At 41.9% G+C, this 21,658-nt stretch overlaps 1 protein-coding gene across 3 annotated transcripts in view; it reads left to right on the forward strand.

The window, feature by feature from the left end:
- GABBR2 (gamma-aminobutyric acid type B receptor subunit 2) overlaps positions 1-16,281 on the forward strand; it is a 477,610-nt gene extending 461,329 nt beyond the window's left edge. For all 3 annotated transcript variants that reach the window (XM_048079587.2, XM_048079588.2, XM_048079589.2), the window contains 2 exons: positions 8,251-8,368; positions 14,451-16,281. In XM_048079587.2, the coding sequence (XP_047935544.1) occupies positions 8,251-8,368; positions 14,451-14,616 (284 nt within the window). In that variant the 3' untranslated portion in view covers positions 14,617-16,281. The remainder of the gene's footprint in view (positions 1-8,250; positions 8,369-14,450) is intronic.
- The last annotated feature ends 5,377 nt before the right edge of the window (positions 16,282-21,658 follow it).

The raw sequence follows: 21,658 nt of genomic DNA on the forward strand, positions 1-21,658 counted from the left end.
ACAGAAGGGGGGAAAGGAGGAAAAGGAAAACGTAAATAGCTGCTGGAGGCGTGTGATTATTGGGCTGAGATCAGCAACAAGAACTAACATCAGTGAGTGGGATGAAGCAGTTTTACCAAGTGTTTGAAAGGAACACATAGAATGTTCCACTCATGTCAGATGCTCCAGGAAAAATGATAAATCATGAATAATATTTCAAGCAGAAAAAGATACATTACATTGTGCCAAATGGCCATCTGAGTTTGGGTATGAGAAACAAAAATGATTCTCAAGAGATACGTTGGGTATAAATTTAGGACTGGATGCTTCCCACAGCAGGTTGCACTCCATTAGCAGTAGGATGCTGGCAAAGAAATCAAGGAGAAAATACAACCTTTCTTCACTTACTTGTGGCTATATCTACAGAAGACATCGATGCTTTACTGCTGTTTTAAACACCAGCATCCAAGATTCTCTGCATTCCCAAGTTTAGCCCAGTATGGTACCTTAACTTCTACATTTCTGCTGCTGGGTACATATTTAAAACCATCTTTATGCACTGAGCCTTAATGTACTGAGAAGCTTTGAATTATGTACTATTTAAACATACAGGATAAATATTCTTCTGCATACTGCAGTTTCTGGACACAGTTTTCTGAATAGACCAACCATCTATAGCTCAAGGAAGAGAAGAGAAGGAAGGATGTTTTTTTTCCTGGCCTTGTTTATATTAAATAGGTTAGAGCATTGACCTGGGAGTAAGGAGGACCTGGATATCAATTTCCATCAGGTGCTCAAAGCTTGGTCACACACTTGAAGATGAACGCCCCAAATATGAGTATGACAGAGTATCTTGATCCTGTCTCAAGTGACATCAGATATTCATACCTCCAGGCTTTGAGACACCATGTTAAACAACCCTTGACAGCCTTTTTTTGTCCCTCCATTTCTGTCTTCTGCTCCTTGTTTTCTCTCTTTCCCTGTTTCCCTCCCCTTAGCTTGATGTCTGAATCTCATCTGTATTTCTCTCACTGCATCACATCCCAACAGTCAACCTATGTGCTTAATTTAAATTTGTCATTCCAATAAAAATAATAAGGCTTTGGAGAATTCATGCTGCTGAGTCACTGCTGCTTCTGTACAGATACAAACAGACATCACTTAAATGGTACTTAAAAAAATTCTGGCCCTTACAGCCACAGGAAAGCTAACTCTGACTGACATAACTATGCTTTCTGTAGCTATGCATTTCATATTGTTTTCTGTAAATTAAAATACAGAACCTTGAAATTATGCATCTCTGATGGTACTTCAGCCAAGCTTCAGAAGATGTAAATATTTTATTAGCATGACCTAGAAGTGGCCATGTGTATCATCTCCACCCTGCAACTGGGAAAGCCAGTCCAATGTTGCTTTTCAGTTAACGACAAGGCTTTTGCCTAGCTTGGACCTTGTAAAAACTGTGAGCTGAGAGAGAGGGAGTAATACAGTGAAGAGAAATGCTAAAATAAACAGCTGACTTGGAGCTAAAAATCGTAGCTGATCATTTGCCACCGCTCTTGTGGACATGGCTGAATCCTGTGTCAATATTCTTTGCAAAACATCATGCTGTTCTGCAAGAGTTCACATAGATGATGTAGTGCACGTGATGTACTGCGTCCCTGTTGCTATCGCTTGCACAACTCCAGAGCTCTGCACTTCAGAGGACAGATAATAACACGGGATTTATGCAATGCATCTCAAACAAGGCCTAATGAAACTTTAATGTCATAGCACACTTCAGTAGATTTATGATCTGTAAAAATTGTTCAGAGTCAAAACACCCAGCCTATAGCTGAGTGCCAAAAGATGTTATCTGATTTTTCCCATCCCTCTCCACCCCTGCCATTTACCTCAAACATGGATTTAGGAGCCAAACATTAAATTTAGGTGTCTAAAGCCTATTTAGACAGAAAAGACAGACACAGCTGAGCACTCCTATAACTGCCTGATCTTGAGCAAAGCCTCATAGCTTTGGGAGTTCATGGTTAGTTATTAACAGGAACAGCTCCTAGCATAGCCCACTCTTTGCTGGCATGGCGACTCCTTCTTTATAGCACATTTTAATTCAGTAGGTCTCCTTTAAGGAGAGATATTATCCAAGATGCTCATCTTTTTTTCAGAAACCCATATCATCCCTGAGACATCTACAGCAATTGGCCATGTAAGAAAAGCAATAAGGAAAATGTGGTTTGTAGTTTATGGTTTAATTTATATATATCTATATATACATATATATATATATATTTTTTTTTTTTTAAGACAGGTTTTTTTCTGCACTGCTAGCTAGCTTTGTCTGATCAGGCAGTTCTCCATGTGCTCCACGGACTGTGGCTCTGGGACCTCAGATGGCTTCCCCAGTTCGATATAAAATATACATACAGGACATCCCCTTAACTTCACTTGATACCTTCCTCAGATCATTTTGAATCACGGTGTCTGCTAGCTACCTCAGCTCTGTGCACAGCACAACATGAGCTTCTCTCCCAGCTTGCTCTTTGCTGGATCTGGTCACCTTGCCTGAGCAGCAGAGCTGCATCACAGCCTGGGTGTAAGATAGGGATATGGCTGTAGGTCAGTACTGTTTTTGGCTCGGGCAGTTCTTGTAACTGGTGGTGACACTCAGCAAAGAGCCAAGATTGAGGCTTGGAGATGTGGATGAGTTTTCCAGGCTGATGTTTGGAAAAAGGAGGACACCTGCTTATAGCTGTGGTGCTATGTTAAGAGTGAGGTTGTGCTGCACAATTCTAGGGAAGAAATACCCCAGCACGGACACCAACCAGAGCTTCCCAAATGGGCTCCCTGCACCCCTGCCACCAGTGCATCAGAAGAAGGGAAGACCTTGTGAAGGCAGAATTTATTTCTACCACGCAAGTGACTGCAAAGATAAAAGTTACTGAGGCTTTTACCACACATCCCTAGAAGCTGCCATAGACTAGAACACTCTTGGTGTTATTTGGATTTATACCTGGAGCCACTTCAGAGGCAGCACAACCTGGGCTTTGTCACCTGGGGTTGTCCCTGCAGGAGCTGCAGCACAGGGTATCTATCAACCACCACCATAATTCCAGAGGAGCCCATGCATGCAATAACAGAAGGCTGCAGTTTTAAGATTAACTTTTCCACAACATTTATAGCAGGCATTGTCAATAAACTAATGGAAGAAACTGCTATAAAAAGGTTTCTTTTTAGCTTTTACTACCCATTTTCATCAGTTCCTGAACTCTTCTCCCTTTCTGTTCTTCAAGGGACAAATTCTGTTCTCTGACAGCTATAGGTAAGTGAAAAGAGCATGCATATCAGGACTGAACTTGGTTCTGCAAGAAAAATGCATCAGTAATACACTGTGGGTTTTTTTTTTGGATTGGCTAATTTCGTTATGCTTAGAATCCTACAGTCTTATTCTATTTGACTTCTGACATTTTTAATGAAATTATTTCTACATGAATGATTGATAGATAGTGAGAGTTTCACCTAAAGCCAAGCTGAGAAAAAAAAACATACAGTAATATCTTCATTTATTGCTACCTTTGCCTGTACGTTTCAAAGTAACGTATTAGAAAAAAAATAATGAACGACAGCCACAGAATCAATAGTCCCCACTCATGAGCAATCTCTTTTTCCTAGTCACATTAGCAAGTTCTCTCTCTGCAGGCACCCCAGCTTGCTCGGAAAGTCTTTTCTGTTTTGAGCCAGAAAACAGTCTTTACTCATTGCTGTAAATGGACTGGGAGCATTCATTTGCATGTCAGATATGCCCACATTCTGTCAGTTGTCACCCCACTCCAATGTTTCCTAGTGTTAGTTTTTCCCCATGTAAAAGCAGCACAAAGAAAAAAAAAAAAAAGAAAAAAAAAAACAGATTTCAAAGGCATGTTGCTAGTAAATGCAAAGCAAAACAGAGTTCATCTGCGACAGAGGGGAAAACATTACTTCTATGAAGTTGGTTTTATTCAAGCATTAAGCTTGAGATTAAAACCACAGATTCAAAGGAAAGGTTTTCAAAAACAGGTGTACAAGGCTTTAAGGAATGTTGGTTTAAAGAAAAGGTATAGTTCATTATATCCTGAGAGAGAGAGATTCTAGTTTCTGTGAAGCCTAGCAAATGTATTCCAATCTTGAAACTGGAGCTTGTTTCTATTTCTGCAGAGAGACCAATCTGCCAGAGGTTCAGTTCTTGCTTTTGCTTGCATGGAAATCAATCTGTAGTAAAGGGACTTTCTTCTGATTCACAGTAGTATAAATCAAAAGAGAATCTTACTAGCTTTCTTTTTTTTTTTTAAAAAAGAAAAAAAGTCTTCCTCTCCAAATGTAACTATGAGAAGGCATGACTTAGACTTCCTGGTGCTGTGAACTTTGTTCAGGAGAACTTTTTCACGTATAACCAGCAGTTGATGTGATCATTTTAATTTGCTTTTTGGTTTTATTTTCTTTCCACCCTGCTCACATACAAAGCCGAAAGTGACTAGTCTTGTTTCACAGTCCCAACAACACAAGTGTGGAAAATAGCAGTAGATTTTTAAGATCTACCCTTACGTTTAAAGTTTTCAGAGCTCTCCAGTAAATTGACTAGAGTATCTCTGCCAGCTCTTGTAAGTCATTATTAAACCACATTTACTTCTTTGTGGAGCATAAAATATGTTTTCTAACAAAGAGGAGACAAGCGGACTTGAAAAATGCAGGGTGAACAGCAGTCCTGACACCAAGTTGTAAGAAATTGGAGGAATATTGCCACTAAAGCGTAATGATGAAGATACTCAATAAAGCTATGGTGTACAAGTGCCAACAAACTCCTAGGTGAAAAAACACAGTTTCTAGAATCCTGAAAAAAAAAAAAAAGGCAGCAGTGGCAGTCGTGGTACTTTCTGCCTGCAGCTGAACAACGTTTGCTAAAATGTATGAATCTTTTAAGCCTATCCAGGTAATTTTGAGGGAGGCAGGTTGTGAAGTGGTTACAGGTATGGGAGGTGTGAGGAAGGAGTCACCTCTGGCAGAGAGAAAGGCAAGCAGCTGGCAGCAGTGACCTCCTCACTGAGCCTCTCTGCAGCAGCAACTGAATGTCCTCCTGCAGCTTAGAGCTCTGTAATTGGAAGTCATTTCTCTGCTGCAGGTGGGCAAAGGTCCTGAGCTAACCCCTCCTGGCTCTCACCGACAACCGGGTAGCTGCTTTTGTTTTCTAATAAACCAATCAGTGAGTGCTGTGCGAGGCACTTGAGATCTATTTGTCTTTTTTTCTCCGTGGTTTTCTGAATGGAAAGTGCTCAGGCAACACTTACTCAGACTTCTGAGTTCCTGTTTGAGGTCTAAGGAGGTGAAAATTACTTAGAAACTGCTTCTGGCTAATGTAAATTCAATTTTGAAGGCAGTCAGACCATTCCAGTGCAACTTATTCAGTAGCATCTGCAGTGGCAGACAGTACTCTGAGAATGAAGGACATTTTTTCAGGTGGCATACTTAATGGACAGAGGAAGAAAAGATAGGGAAATACTAAAGCCAGTCCTAAACTTCAGAGAAATCAGGAAAAGTTTACCGTTAGCTTTAATTCATTTTCTTTCAGCTGTTCACCTATACAAAATCAATTTCCTCCATCCTTAAGTTGTTTAAGTGCATATGGTGATAGAGTTTCTTCTTTAAGCTCCAGCTCTTGAAAGTGTATGACTAAGTGAGAATCTTGATCTTCATTATTTACGTGAAAGGGAAAGGGAAAGGGAAGGGAAGGGAAGGTGAAAAGATTCTAGTTTCCATAGCTGCAGAATAAAAATCTAAAAACTCCTCTCCCAAAAAGTTTAAAGCCCTAGGCAACAAATAAGAATTACCCAACTGTTTTCTATTTTTTAAGAGAGAGAGAGAGAGAAACGGGGGAAAAAAAGTCTCGATGTTGTGGCAGTCCTATGTGGCTTCTGTCTGCACTTTTTTAACCTGGGATATTAAAACTCATGTTCAGTCACCTTGTATACAGAAATACATGCAGTGTATTAAGAGAGAGTCATCTGCAAGAGTGGTAGAAGAGGGTCTATTAAGAATAACACCCAGAGTGATATATGGGCAGTTGGTGTTAAGGAATGAGTAGGCACAGAATATATGATTTGTGCTCTACTTTAAACTAGATCCCCCACCTTTTTGACAGGGACCACCTCCTTCCTCTCCTCCCTCCCCAGAACAAAACTAAAAGCACAAAAAATCTCTTCAGGGCATACAACACAGATTATTCTCTGAAATCATGCAGTCCCAAAGTCTGGCAGTTGCATATTCCAGTCATTTGGTGTAGAATTGTATTTTCAGTGGTTTTGCAAATTGCTTATCTTTGCCAAAGGATTTGGGGCCCTAGAGCAGTTAAATAATAGGTCTTTTCTATCCCTAATTACAAGGATGAAATGAATTTTAACTTTGGTCTGTGTCATAAAGTCAGCATTTTTCATTGTCAGCTTAGATCAGCTCAGCATTGACATTGTTTTTAATCATGGAAATAAAGAGGTTTTTTTCTATGTGTCTGTTTATAGACATCACACGGCTCTTATGCAAATGTCAAGCTCGATATACATAGAAATGTGATATATGGAAAATAAAAACTGAACTCTTGTGACAGCAAGTGCCACAAGAGCAAACTTCAGGCTGCCCTGAGATGATAGGTTTCACTGCTCCTTATCTTAGCCACTGTCAGATTTGACTCCTTGCTGTCCTTGCTTCACATCTAAGCCATCACCGAATCCTATTGTGTCCCCTCCCTTTAAAGCACCTCTCTCTTCCTACAGCTGGATCCCTTAGCTTTCTTTTACTGACATTGTGTTGCCTCAACAGAAGCAGCTTCGTGTGTTCCAGTTGCCTCCTTTCTCACCCAGCCCTTTGTCTTCCATGCAACATAAGTGAAGAATCTTTCTTGCTCTTCTGAGCCATATCAATTCTTTTCCAAGTTGCTTGTTAGACCTGCACAGAGGAAAGCGAATCCTACAAATTAGGGCCAGTTATGGCCACAATGGGAGGGTAGACATACATAAAGGAGCACTTTACCATGTTCATTGGTAGCATGGATGCTCCTAGCATGCTGGGACCTGAATGTCCTTTGGGGCTCCTAGCTGTTAGTGGTAGAGAAAAGCATCTTAAGCCTTCAATGTGTGCTGGATTTTTCAGGCTATTTTCATTTCTCTCAGATGTTCTCCTGCTTGTCTCACTCCTGCCCACTTTTGCATTCTAATCCTGCAAGATCCTTTTCCAGCTTCTACCTTTGAGTCCTCCTCCATGTTGCCTTGGTGCCTGCAGCAGTCACTGTTTCTGCGTGTGTAGCAAACAACTGCCTGTGATGGATTTGGAGCTGCTCTGTAATTATTTATGAAAACTCTGCACTGTCCTCATTACTCAGATGTTTTCCATGTGACTTTGCTTGGCTTAACACAGCAGGAAACTTTGGAAAAGCAGGCAGGGACAGAAAGATTCTCCAGTTAAGACAGCCTTCTTTAAATGGCTGCATTCTGCTTTTTGTAGGGGGACTGATGCATGCCACAGACCTCAGCACAGCTAGCCCCTGACTCCTGCGTCTCCCGTGGGAATTAAGTGATGCTACCTGCAGAGAAAATATGTTATCATTACACAGAAGAGAGAACTGCAGAAGAAAGCTTTATGAAATCATTAGCTGCCCTTTCTGTAGACAACCTGTGGGCCAGTGCATCTGATATGAATGATATTTCTGTGCTAAATCATAGCAGATAGTTGGTTGAATGATAGCACTCAACTGCTTATGTGAGATAAAGAGTACCAAGGTTTCATAAATCAATGAGATCATAATTTTTCTGGGAAAATATTTAAACAAGTTTTGTTGTTTTTTTTTTTTTCATATAGAAAAGTAATGTTTGAGTTCAAGACAATATGATGATACTATATTTTTTTACACAGCTCAAGACTAGGGAAAGGTGTATGATAAGGCATATAAAGGCATGAAAGAAAATATTTAAGAGAGAGGGAGAGGGAGGGAGGGAGGGAGGGAGAAAACAAAAAAAAAGGACAACAGAGTTTTTTTTCACTTTTCTGTTTCTTCCTGGTAGTTCTCACGAAGGACCACATCACCAAAAATGTACGAGTACCAAAGACTCATGGGGAAACCTGAGCTTGTATTGCAATATGGGTAGAAAGAGTTTATTTTGTGGCACCGTGTATACCTGTATAAACTTTTACAATGAAAGAATTTTAGAAAGATCACTTGATAACAGTAAAATAAAATTGACTGTGTTGTCCATCTAGATGGCGAGAAAGCAATTTTGAAAAATCATCTTGATCAAAATCCACCAGCACAGTGGGGCACATCAGACCCTTCCAGAACAAGCAAAGATCCTATAGAAGACATCAACTCTCCAGAACAGTAAGTAGTATACCATTATATACTGGTAGAGAAAGGCACACCCTGCTCTCTTATGTATGCATGTGCTTGTGTGCTCACACTTTCTACTGTGTAAAACATAAGGGACAGCTGGAACATCAGCAAGAGAAGATGTGAGTGGCAACTCCTGAAGCACCCACGATGCCTCCCTGCCCATAGCTCACCATCATCGCCAAATTTAGAGGGTATTAGGCCCACTGGACCCTAAAGTGCCCCAAAACAAACATGTTTTTTTTTTCTCTTGACAGAAATACCCGTAGTGTGATGTCTAAAGTTTCTATAGAGAGTTACAGGACAAGTTGTGCTCAGCCGCCAACATAAAGGAGAGATGAGGATGTACATGGGAACACACACACTTTATGACCATTATCAACAGTCCAGGTCCTTCTACACAAAAGCCAGAGGGGTTCATGGTGTGCATAGTCATTTTACTCCATTTTGGTCTTAAGCTAGAAAAATAAAAGCAGTTTTAGGGCTCAATGTTACCATAGCAGCTGGAGCTGAGTGGGACATAGAAAAGCATTTCCTTAGAAACAATGCTGCGTCCTCAAGGAGAGGATCACAGAATCACAGAATTCTGTGATTGATGGCACAAAGCACTGGTTAGATTCATGGAGAAGATAGGAACTTATGGTATCAGCCTTGCTTTCCAGGAACCTATATAATAAATTCACATAATACCCTCTAACAGCTCAGCAGGGCTTGCTGTGGCCCAAAGCTCAGGGAAACATCGTGCTTATTTGTCCCTAGAATAAGTCATGTCCCTAAGGTAGCCTAATTACATTGGCACCACTTTATGAACATCTGAACTAATAGCTGTCAGACTCCTGTTTGGTACTTGGGCAACTTAAAAGCTTATTAAACAGAATAAATTAAATAAATTACCAGACTCAGTCACATGTTACATCAGTGACAGCAAACCTGATTTCAGATAGCAGTTAACTGCCTTGTATTACATGGTGCAGGAAAATAAAAGGAGTTCTATCTCTGTCCTCACTGGAAAAAAAAAAAAAAAAAAAAAAAAACTTGTGCAGGAGCTAACCTTAATGCACATGCACACACAAAGAAAGCCCTTATTAGTTGAAATCTCTTGATTATTTCACAAAAACAGGGCCCTCACTGAGCAAGCTCTTGTGACTTGATGAGGTCAGCAGAGTGCTTTAATGCATAGCTATTAGATGTGCATCTTTTTCCAGCACCATTTGTGAGACATAATGTAGTACGAACAGATAAATGCGCTCATCTACATGTGGTCCCCTTGAAGTAAGAGAGATACTAAGAAAAACGCAGATCATAGAATCATAGAATATCTGAGTTAGAAGGGACCAACAAGGATCATCAAGTCTTCTCTTGATACAGATTATTAAAAAAAAAAATGTTTGGTCAAGGAAATAAAAAACTTCTGGTGAAGACAGAAGTTCCTCTGGGCTAGCAGTGACTGATGAGAAGACTGAGATTTCCTAAAGGTCTTAAGAGTCATGTCAGCACAAATCTGAACAGCCACTGACATTTCTGGAAAGCAATCTATCCAGTCCTGCTAAATCAGTACAGCATCGTTCAGCCCTTGCACAGCTGTGCATGTGCCATGGGTCAGTGTCTTCCCTAAGGATACCGTTTGGCTACCAGAGCTGCACAGCCCAGGCCCAATGGATCCTCCAGAAAGAAGCATAGCAGTCTTTGGGACTAGGGTTTTATGATTCTCTCTCTTCAACAAGAGATTATCTCTTGCCAAACTTTGTTCTCTGCAAGAGTACCCTTACTCATTCATGCACATCAGTATAAAAGTTCTTGTAGAGAGAAGAAAAGATTTGGTTTCGGATTTTTTTTTTTCATTCTTTCTCACTATTAGTGCTACATTTGAATAATGTGACTGTGATTCCTTACCATACAGCTATGTCCATAGTGCAGGCACAGCCATACTTTTCAAGCCCAGTAATGCCAGAGGTTGTTTCGTACTTGCTTGCAGGATGTAGTTTATATCATCTCAATCATATTACGAAAAACATTTGTTTTGCACATAGCTAAGACTTTGATCCATGCACCTATATAAAATTCTGTCTACATGATTGTAGTGAAGCCTTAGCACGTGACAGTAGGCAATTAACAATTTCCTTTGCCTCTTACTCCCTTTCCTGCTGGGCAGGACCTGGTAGGTCATTCATAGCGCCATGTAAAATTTGCTGTTTCTTTGATTTTTTTCATTTTCCCTGGGTGTGTGATCTGCTGGGGAAGATTGGTGTACCTGAGCTGCACGTGGCACTTTGGTACCTATTTTATCAGTACAGCGTGCTGAGATATTAATCAGGATATTATTTGTATTCCAGCCTGACAGTGCTTGCTTATCTAAAGATCACATCAGTCAGCTTATCTGCACTGTGGCCACACACATAAATTCAATGGGATATTGTCTGTAACCTCTAAAGATATTTTTCTGTGCACCTTCATTCCCGCATGTTGTCCCATCTCACCAGTGGTGAATTCAGTGAATTAGTTTTCGGCACTGTTAAAATTTACACAGTGCTCATTTTAACAGTGCCAAAAGCATGTAACAGCCTTGCAGATCTTTGAGTAAAAATAATGATAGATTTCTGCCAGACTCCACTAAAAGCTGGTACTTCTGTAGACTGTTTCCTATATGTGCTCATTTTTGTAACCTCCAAAGAAGCTAGTCACTGTGTAACTCGTATAGTAGAAACCACCTTGATATTTTTTGAGCTAAAGCTCTGCTTTTATCAGCATTTAAAAGACAGTCAAATACCCTGTTGGGGCTAGTTATGTCAATTTTAGTAACTGAAAATTCTTATCCAAAAAGTCAGTTATGACTGGATTATTGCAGTGCAGCCATATGCCTTGGCATGAAGTACCTCCTTTATCTACTGATGGTGCTTCATATTTGCCTATCCTACTCAAGGCTGTTGTTAAAATAAGGTGCACTGAGAATGGTTAGTTTACTTGCTAGTACAATATCTTGCTTTACTGTAGCCTTTTAGAACTTCCCTAGCTTCCCAGCAGCTGCTAAAAATCAACATTAATGGGCTGAAGAATCGATTGAAATGATCTCTGAGCACTTAGGCACAGTTTACACACTCCCACAGATCTTAAGAGGTTTGACTGCAGCCGCAGTTGTTTCACTCCCCACACTTACCAAATGGATCTCATCAGTGTTTTTGTATAGCGGAAGCAAAATATTTTTCAGATGCCTCTGCCCTCTTTGCAGCATCATGCACACAGTTCCCATCTGCATCGCACTGTGCTCCTATGTGCAATGGCACTGGAAGTCAAGCTTTTACTTGAATCTATTTATTCCTAATAAATTACATTTCTGTAGAGCTGAGCATATACACCCTATCCTAACACCCTGATGAGTGAATGCTCTGTGCGTGGCACCACCTTTCCTTTCAGTCTCCTGGAGCAGTTCTTGAAAGCCACTTCCCACCCCCACCTACTTGACCATACGCTCTGACATATCTATATCGTACGGCCAACTTGAAAAAAAATGCCTGCCACCAGCCTGAAAAGCATTGACAAAGTGTGGCAGGGTGGAGGAGGGGGTGAAGCACTGATGTTGGAGAAAAGAAAAGAAGAAAAGGGAAAGGGAAGGGAAAGGGAAGGGAAAGGGAAGGGAAAGGGAAGGGAAAGGGAAGGGAAGGGAAGGGAAGGGAAGGGAAGGGAAGGGAAGGGAAGGGAAGGGAAGGGAAGGGAAGGGAAGGGAAGGGAAGGGAAGGGAAGGGAAGGGAAGGGAAGGGAAGGGAAGGGAAGGGAAGGGAAGGGAAGGGAAGGGAAGGGAAGGGAAGGGAAGGGAAGGGAAGGGAAGGGAAGGGAAGGGAAGGGAAGGGAAGGGAAGGGAAGGGAAGGGAAGGGAAGGGAAGGGAAGGGAAGGGAAGGGAAGAAAAAAGAAAAAGAAAAAAGAAAAAAGAAAAAACAGAACATGAAGAGTGAAGCAAGGTTAAAGATCTACTTTCACTTGAGGAGAAAATGACACTTTTGTTTGGATTTTGTTACTTTTTTTATTTTGTTTTTCCTCCCTATGAGCGTTGCCTAAGTTCTTAATTGTGGACTAGTCTCCAGGCTATCTTCCTCTCCCTCGATTCCAGGAACCAAGTTTTCAAGTGAAAGTAAACTTTAAGTACAGTTAAAGCAAAATTTGCCACCCACTGCAGCCACCATGTGCATAGCCAAATAAACATTCTTTGTCCATGGTATGGCTAACATTTAAATGGGTGAAAAAAAAAAAAACACAACACCATTCACTTGATTATGCAACTGGATTCCCTTGAAATAGCTTCCAAAGCCCTCTTTAATGAGAAGTCTGTAACAGTTGAACAAAGTAAGCATTTCCACCGGTGGGAAAATAAGCACAGGCAGTTCTGTGTCTGACCCTGCAATGAGAGGCAGAATTACAATCTGCAGTGTCAGGCTAATAAGGATGCAGCGCATGGAGGCAGCAAACCATGCCACCTCTGCACTCCTTGGGAACCAGGAACGAGTACATTGATACCACCAAAAAGAGTCAGAAACAGTGGCAAAATGAGTGGATTTGCTTTTATCCCAAAGACACATGGCCAGCAGTACGATCATAAATACTGTGGATTAATATCGCTCTAAACTTTTAGAGAGGGTTTGTGATGGAAAAAGAATGAGGAAGAGCTTCCTGGCTAGGCAGGCTGCAACCATTTTCCACCCCATCCCTGTATATAACAAGCCTTAGTGCCGTAGTGGAGAAGCTAAAGAGAAATATCATTTCATTTCTTTCTGTTTTAATTTGATAGCTATGCTGTTTGGTCCCTGAGCAGTGCAACAGATGCATTTCTAGCTGTCTCCACTTGCTAACACAAAGCAAAAAGAAATGAAATGTTTGAATCAGAAACGCAGTCAAAAGGGAAACTTCCAAACATACACTTTTTATAAGGGTCTATATACAGTGAACATGGCAGGGAAATATAAATTGAAAACTCCATTGAACTGATCCAATGTCACGTATGGATATTTTTCTCCTGTAATTAAAGACCTGGCCTTCATTTCAGCTCTGTCACTTTAACATGTGTCCCCTCTTAAAGAAAATCTCTCCTTGTTTCAAGAGCAAATGTGTCCAAATGCAGGCACAATCCTAGTATGATACCATCCTAATCACCAAAACCATCTCGTGCACTAACAAACCTCAACTGGATTTGGCTTTTGTGGAAAGTGCTAGTATATCCAGAGCATGGGGGGAGCAGAGCACTGTCTTGTGGCACTGTCCTCTCCATGGAGAGGAGAGTGGGCTAGCTGTGATCATGGCTTAGCATCCCTTTTAAAAACAATCAAAACAAAGCCCTTTCATTGATGATGATGTCAATCTTCTATGGAAATTGGATGGAGGATGCTGGGTTCCTAAACGCTGAATTTTGGTGTGGGTGGGAGGACAGACTGCTTTTCGAGTGCCGACTTCGCGGTCCCATGGTGCTGAGTGTGGGAACCGGAGAGCAGTCAGCACCTTAAAAGCGCAGACCTAAACTGCAAAGATGAACTACTTGGAAATGTCAGCAGTCTGAATTCCCTCTCTCCGTGCACCTGTATGCGCCTTAGCTGGAGTTGCAAAAATGCCATCTTTAATTCCAGGATCCTTGTGCTAAGTGATGCATGGCTTAAAACTGAGTCGGTGACCTCATGAATGTCCATACAGTTAGCCACTGCTCTGCATGCAGTAGATCACTTTGCAAGGAGTGGAGGATTGCTCTATGCCCACATGCCCTCCTTGCAAACGTAAGGCTTTCCTTTTTTCGAGTATCAGCAGTGTAACAATTAATCTGAAAGTGCCCGGGAATTTCAGGAGGTTGTGAGATGCTGAGAATGCACCATTAGATTCTTTTGTCATGTCTAGCCTGTCAGAAAAATTTCCCAAAGGGAAATAACACCGAGGTGGCAGAGCTCAACAGCAGCAAGTGTGATGCTCTTGGCATTAACTCTCTCCATCACAGCAGCAGGCACTGGAAATCTCCTCACAGCAACCTGCAGACATACCAAGCATGTAATGTATGACATTTTCCTCTTGGCTAATGCTTCTCTCTCTCTGTCTCCCTCCTAGCATACAGCGTCGGCTGTCTTTGCAGCTGCCCATCCTTCATCACGCCTACTTGCCGTCCATAGGAGGAGTCGACGCTAGCTGTGCCAGTCCCTGCGTAAGCCCCAGCGCCAGCCCCCGGCACAGACACGTGCCGCCGTCCTTTCGAGTGATGGTTTCTGGGCTGTAGGAAAGGGAGATCAGTGCTTCCTGAACTGCTTTTAAGTACTCGATGACTGGACTAAACATCTGACATAGAACTCAGCTACAAACACATAACATTGGCTCTGACCACAGAGGAACTACTGCTGAGGCCACCGCCACAGGAGTGCCAGGGTAGCTCATGTGGGAAGGCAAAGGAGAAGGACGCAAGGAGCTTGATCTGTAGCCTTATTCATGGAGTTTTTATTTCTTCACAAAGAAGTCACTGGAAACATTTCTTCCCAAATTTCTACAAGCAACAAGGAGGCTGGGAAATACGGATCTTGCAAAAAAGACACTAGGAAAAAAACAAAACAAAACAAACAAAAAAAAAAACCGCTCAAATGTCACTGAGCTTTACGTGGCTGCTGAGAACATGCAATCCTATACTGTATCCATGTACGGAAAAATACAGCGGTTGAGCTATAACATATTTATTGAAATAGATACACTCATTTTTACAAGAGTTGTGTTAAATTGCTGGAAACATTCTGCACTGGTTAGTCTTGCTTGTTTTCATTTCAGGGATGATGTTCGGTAGGAAAGATGGATTGTGAGAAATGGTTCCTCGGGTGTCATTGAGACTCCGCAGCGCTGCGAGCAGGGTCACCTCTAACTAGCGACGGTACGCGAAGCCCAAGCAGAGGCTGAAGCTACAGCTCCACATCGCTACCAGCTGGAGAGCTGCTGGTTGGGGTCAGAGCACTTTACCCTTCTCCGGGGATGGTGGTAGTGAGTGCTGACCACCTGCAGCTTTGTTTTAGCAAAGTTTTGGCATCTATTTCAGAGTAAACACCACCAAGCGTAACGTACTACACTGTCTGGAAAAGTCCTAGGGCTGATAACTCAAGAAGCTGGGGACAACTGGGTAGTAAAGTCTTAATGTCACAGGGTGGATTGTTTTTCATAGTTTGTTTGAATTTTGTCACACATAATTACAATAAAATTAATTTAGCGGACTCGGGGGGGTGGGAAGGGTTAGGGCACAGCACTTTGCGGCTGCAGGCTTTGCCTGCGGAGCACATAGATGTTAATATACACTATGTTTGCTTTGTACCTGCGTGTGTGACAGTTGTAGCGGACAATAGACAGGACAGATCAAATTTACCAACAGAATATTTTATTTTAATCCTAAAAGGACTGTGAAACAACAACAATAACAATGGGTTTTACACTTTAGCTCCCTCCCCTGAGCAGAAGTAATTAGGAGGAATGATAGTGGCACACCATCTGGACCAGCTCTGGAGCCAAACCCTCCGGCACAGGTGAGATACACATGCAGCTTCTTTTTCCAAGGGACTGGAAATGTGGCATCTCCCTGCCAAGGCTGTTTACTGGGAGCAGGGAAAAAAAAATACATGAAGCACCCACTGGGCTCTCAGTCTTCTTTGACCAATGCCTGTGCACCTCAGCTCAGACCTGGGAACGACGTTTCTACAAAGGTTTACAAATTAGCAATGACTGAAGCACAGCTGAAGAGGTTCATTAGCTGAGGGACTTAACTGCGGCTTTGACAAGCTAGCATAAATCTCCATTAAAAAATAAAACACACCTCATAGTGGCCAAAACCAACATGAATATATATCTGAATCTTACAATCAGGAGCATCACAAAATATTTCACTTGGCACATACAGTAAGAGAGGTTATGGAAATATCTGTAGCTTTTAGAACAAAAACATGTAAGTATAAACACAGGTAAAATAGAACTCATTACTCTGTTTAAGCACTAAACACTGACGTTGTCACTCAATGTGTGTTGACAGTATTCTCTTGCTTTATTAATATCATCAGGGCCTGGTTTATTTTAAAAGGAATGTTAATTTTTAAAAAAGAGAAAAATTACAATATTGTATATAATGTATACACAAAGATCTCTGTAGAAATATTATTCCAATTTAGCAGGAAAAAAAAAATCAGAAGTATCGGACCATTGGAGGTGAGTGTGTGTGTGTGTCTGTAACTTCGTGAATACTGACTGTGTGACGTTTATTAGGTTTAAACCATGCAGTACATTCTTTGTCTCAATGATACTGTAGTTTCTCCCATAACATTTTTTTTTTTTTTTACTTTACTGCGGATAACAAGACCAACCAAGTGAATATAGCTATTTAATGTTTCTGTTCTTTTATACTGCAGCAAAAATGTACTGTAAATTTATGAAGAGGCTGTGCCCCAATGGCATTTTCCAATGATGTTAGTGCACAAATGCTTTAAACTAGACTGGAACTGCCAGAATAAAATGTAAATGAAGAATTTCTTGTATAACCTTATACTGCATGAGATCAATTTTTAATAAATTGTTGCAAATCTGTTTTTATGAATAAAATATAGAAAATCTAGCTTTTTGGATTCAGTGTCCTCTTCCCCTACAACAAAACCATTCTTTATGTGTAATACACATCTATACATAAAAGTCTTCCCTGGAGAAGGAGAAATCCTATTATAACACCACAGTGTAATAAAAAGTCAAAATACAAATCCAAGTTGTTCAAAGGTTCACATATAAAGAAAAAAGACAAATGAGTTTCTGTCCTGTAATACAATTGTTGTAGTGTTTCTAAGTGAAACTCAGACCTTTTTTAAATGGGAAAATAACATATATCAAACATATTCTAAATATTTACATCCAAACCTAACTAAATGCATACACTATTCTCTCTTGCACCATAGCAACTGTGAGTTCAGGAGAAAGAGGAAGATCTGAACATTTCACATAAGTTACTAAAGGCAAGGCAATCTTCTAGCCATATACACAGACCTCTGCTTCAGAGAATAAAATCTATGAGAATGATCACGAATTGTTTCATGAAGGAAAACATTAAACCTACCCATGCAGTTTTGCACAGGTTTTGTCTTCTAAACAAGTCTCTTCTGCTTGGCAGCACATGAGGAGGGTGGGAGTATATTGAGTGAGGTGGAGGAAAGAGCACTTTTAGTCGCTTGTTTTTCAACACAAAAAACCTCAAGCCAGCATAAAATGACATAAAATCCATGAGAGCCATGGCAAATGTGTTTCCTGTAGATTTCTGATGCAACTTAAGAGTCGCGCAGAACACATGCTAAGGAGAAAATATGAGTGAGGAGCCAGCAGCATGGATCGTGGATCTCGATACAGAATACCAGATGGCAGGAGACACTCACGCAGATACATCAAAGCTCATTCAAGAAAGAAAGAAAGAAAAAAATGTCTAGAACAACTCTATTGTGAAGCCTATATTCAGCCAGAAATTGTGGGAGGGTGTGAGCGACTTAGAGTTGCTCAAGAATGATAGGAAACAAGAACAAAAAAAACCATTGCTCTGAGAGGTCAAGGAAAGTAAGAGGGAGATGTCAGGGGAGTAAGTTTACTCAAACAGCTGAGTTTCTATAGTCACAGCAACTACACTTTCCATAAAATCATAAAAGCACCATTGAATCCGTGGAAGATGAGCAATTCTGCAGAACCTCTTTCAAATAATTAATAACATTAAGGATGGTAAGGGAAGAGCAAGAAATGCACTTTTTCAGTCTTCTCTTTCTTTTGAAACGTATAATACCTTTTCTTGAAGTTTTATAATCAAATCTTCTCTGTTCTTTTCAGACATGCTTGTTCATCACAAATCCTGATACAGCGTGCCTGTTCTCCCCGAGGCTGGATTAGTGCTTCTGGCTCTTTCTGCTCAGCCTTGCCTAGGTTCTGGAAGGCAGCCCAGGAGGACCTGTCCTTTCCTTCCACAGCACCCTGCTGCTATCGGCAGGGGTCTGCAATGCGCTCAGATCACAGCCCGAAGGATGAGCCAGTCTGCCCCTTGGTGGGCTGACTCTCGCTGCCACTGGCTTGTTTAATCGGGATTTGCTTCTCACTGCCCGAGGAGACTGACAGGTTTATTACAGTGCTTTAAACATCGTGATTTTTATTTGAGTTCAGTTCTCATATTTACTGACTGCCTTTTCCATCTGTTGAGATGGTGAATGGCACTTATGTCCATTACTTTAATATACATGAATATTATTCTCAAGTGCACTTCCAAGAGCAGTCTGCCTCTTGAGCCCATCAGGATCCTGCTGGTACACGGCTATACTTAGCACTGGTCTGCGCTCACTAAGGGACGTTGCAGGTCTAGGGCTGCATTTCAAGCAGCCCTATTTGTTTGGTAGCTGGCAAAGGCAACTTGGGGTGCCGGTACCGCTACATCAGTGCTGCAACTGACCTCCCTTGCCTTCAGGCATTTTAAACCAACAGCTTGGCAAATTGCAACTTCTTTAGACCCCCTCTACTGGTGATGAGGCGCTGAAATGGGCTAAATAAAGGGAAAGAGTGATGGGTAGGCAAGTGGAGAAAGGAGAGAAGGTCATCTTCTATCTCTGAGCATGTCTTTCACCACCCCCAAGAAGGTGGTCACCACTGACTCCATCAGAGCCATGCATAGCACAAGCATTTAAACAAATTACTGGATTGTAGAGGCTAAATGTAGTCAAGTTACAATGGATGTGAGGACAGGAGCAGGAGGTGGGAGTGCAAGTTGTAGGTACCAGGCAGCAAGCAGCCTCTGGCTTGGCTCAATAGAAAAAAACATAGCAGAAAGAGGCTCAGAGGACCTTGAGCTTCAGAAGAAAGGACAGACACCTTCATGAGCTGGCAAACACAGAACACTAGTACAGAGGATTTCTTTATCTCTATGCAGCAGCAGCAGGCCTGTACCCACCTGCAAAGGGTGCAATTTAAGCCAAGAAAAGGAGCGAATAAATTTACAACCTACAGTTCTAACCACTTCAGAGACCACATCACCCACCCACCGACTGTTGCAGTCAGCAATGTGGGAGGCCTGCTTCAGCAGGGGAGCTGCCACTGTCAGCAAACCACCCCACAGGTTTGAAGTAACCCATTCTGGCAAGTCATTTTGACTGGGAAATAGCGTGTGCATTGCAGCAGAGTGCTGGTGGGACACTGTGCAAATGAAAGCAGCCCAGTGTTAGTGGCCTGGAAAACACTATGAGACCCTGCATGACACATCCATGCTACCTATCATTTTAGGATTTTGCCAAAAACAAAAACGCAAAACCCATCCTAAGGACACAGGCACGCTAACCATTCCCAGCTCAGTAACTCCTCTCCTTGGCTCTGGCCCACTCTGACATACAGTGCAAAAACACAAGCCTGCACAACTCAGCATCCTCTGTTTGTCCAGGACTACAGAAAAAGGAACATGAAGCAGAAACTAAAGATTGTGAAAAAGAGCTGGCATGAAATACGTACATGCCTTTGTACTCATAAAGTGCTCTGCTGACCTGCTCCTACCCCAAGTGGCTCCTACTCTCCTCTATTTGTGGGCACTCCAGTACTTCCAAACACCAGGGAACCATCGCAGTGGACAGGGGGATGGACAAATCTGTTCTAAAGGAGGGAGGAAAGTCACATCCTCACCAAATAAGATAGCTGATGTAATAGCTAGTTCATATTATTAAGTAGTCTATCAACTGGTGATGCAAACCAGCACAGTCCTTGTAATAAGACAGTGTTCCTCTCCTGTGTGTGGACATCTCTCTTCAGGAAACCTTGTGTTCCTACTGCTTTGGACACAGCTGTACGACAGCACCACTATGGCTCTTGCTTCCCCAGAGTACAATGCTGTTTGTCCATCCTGTGAAACCCTTCAGTTTATCCATAGCAAAGCTGTGTCCAACAGCTGATGCCTCTGCAGCAAAGAGCCAAAGAAAAAAAAAAAAAAAAAAGAGCTAGGATGAAAGTTAGCTCTTGGCTGGCTCGGGAGATAAAGCAGAGGGAGGCAGCAGTGCTAGGACTACCGGCCCATCATGCTCTGAGGGGCACCTGAAGATGTAGGTGCCACTGAAAGACCTGCTGCAGAAGGGCAAATTGCTGGCTATAGATCAGCTTCTCCTCAAGAAAGGTAAAAGGAAGTGAAGTCTTACTAGATTATCCTAAAGGCCTTCACATTTCCAAAGACATTGACTCTCCCTGTGATGAGTGGAGGGAGGGCAGCAGAGCAGCAAGGAAAGAACCAGAGCAGGAGGGGCAAGGACAGCAGATTCACACCAGAGTTGCAGGGAGAGGGTGATGAGATGAAGGTAAAACTGAGGGCACCCAGAGAGCAAAGCATGGAGCCACTCACCGAAGAGCCAAACAAAGGCTTCCTGTAATGTCCCTGCACACCGGAGCCACATGCTTGGCTGTGGTGTAGAGGCAGGGACAGGGCCATTTTAGTAAAACAGCTTGAGGAAGAATTCTCATTGAGCAGGAAGGAGGGCAGAAAAGAAAAACATGCAAAGGTTATTAAGGAAAGATCAAAGCATGTGTTGATTGACCTTACTAGTTTGGAAAAGCTACCAAAACACTCTGAGGAATAGTATAGTCCTTGGGGCTAAAGGCTTTAGGCCCTAACACTCCTGACTCTCAACGTTGGAAATAAATCCTCATGGTCTTGGCTTGGCCCATACTTAGGTCTCTGGAAGAAACTATTCCAACAAAGTAACAGAGTTCATGGGGGGAAAAGGGGGTGAAAAACAAACAAACAAAATACAAGAAGATGGCTTGACAGTCATAAAGATGCAAATGAACAAGGTGCTCAGCTGCAGTCACTTCTGAAGAAGGAATATCAATGTCAGCACCAGACACAGGCACCACTAGCAGAAGATAGTCACTGTCATCCCACAAAGTTAGCTGTACACAGGAAGCTGCTAAAATTGTCAGAACCAAAGCCAATGCCATCACTAACTGCATTGGTGTTGCTAGTAACTAAAATGGGAGTGACCTTCCTCCAAATTTTGACCTCATCTTCTAGTAGGCTCAAAGTTTGAAATTCAATGCAATACTTGAATAGCCTAGGCTATTTCCAGGCTTTCGGTATTACTGCGTGGCTGAAGGGGCGTGAAGTTTGCAAATTACCAATCCTTATGAAAATCTGACAGAAATGGGTTCTGCACACATAAAAACCTGTTTTTATAACTGGACTGTCAGGATGTGGGGAGAGGGCATATTTCATTATTCTCCCTACATATAGATATTTTACTGTTTTCAGAGGTCTTAACAGA

This window comes from Anser cygnoides, chromosome 2 (assembly GCF_040182565.1).
Source record: "Anser cygnoides isolate HZ-2024a breed goose chromosome 2, Taihu_goose_T2T_genome, whole genome shotgun sequence".
In the NCBI taxonomy this organism is placed as follows: domain Eukaryota; kingdom Metazoa; phylum Chordata; class Aves; order Anseriformes; family Anatidae; genus Anser; species Anser cygnoides.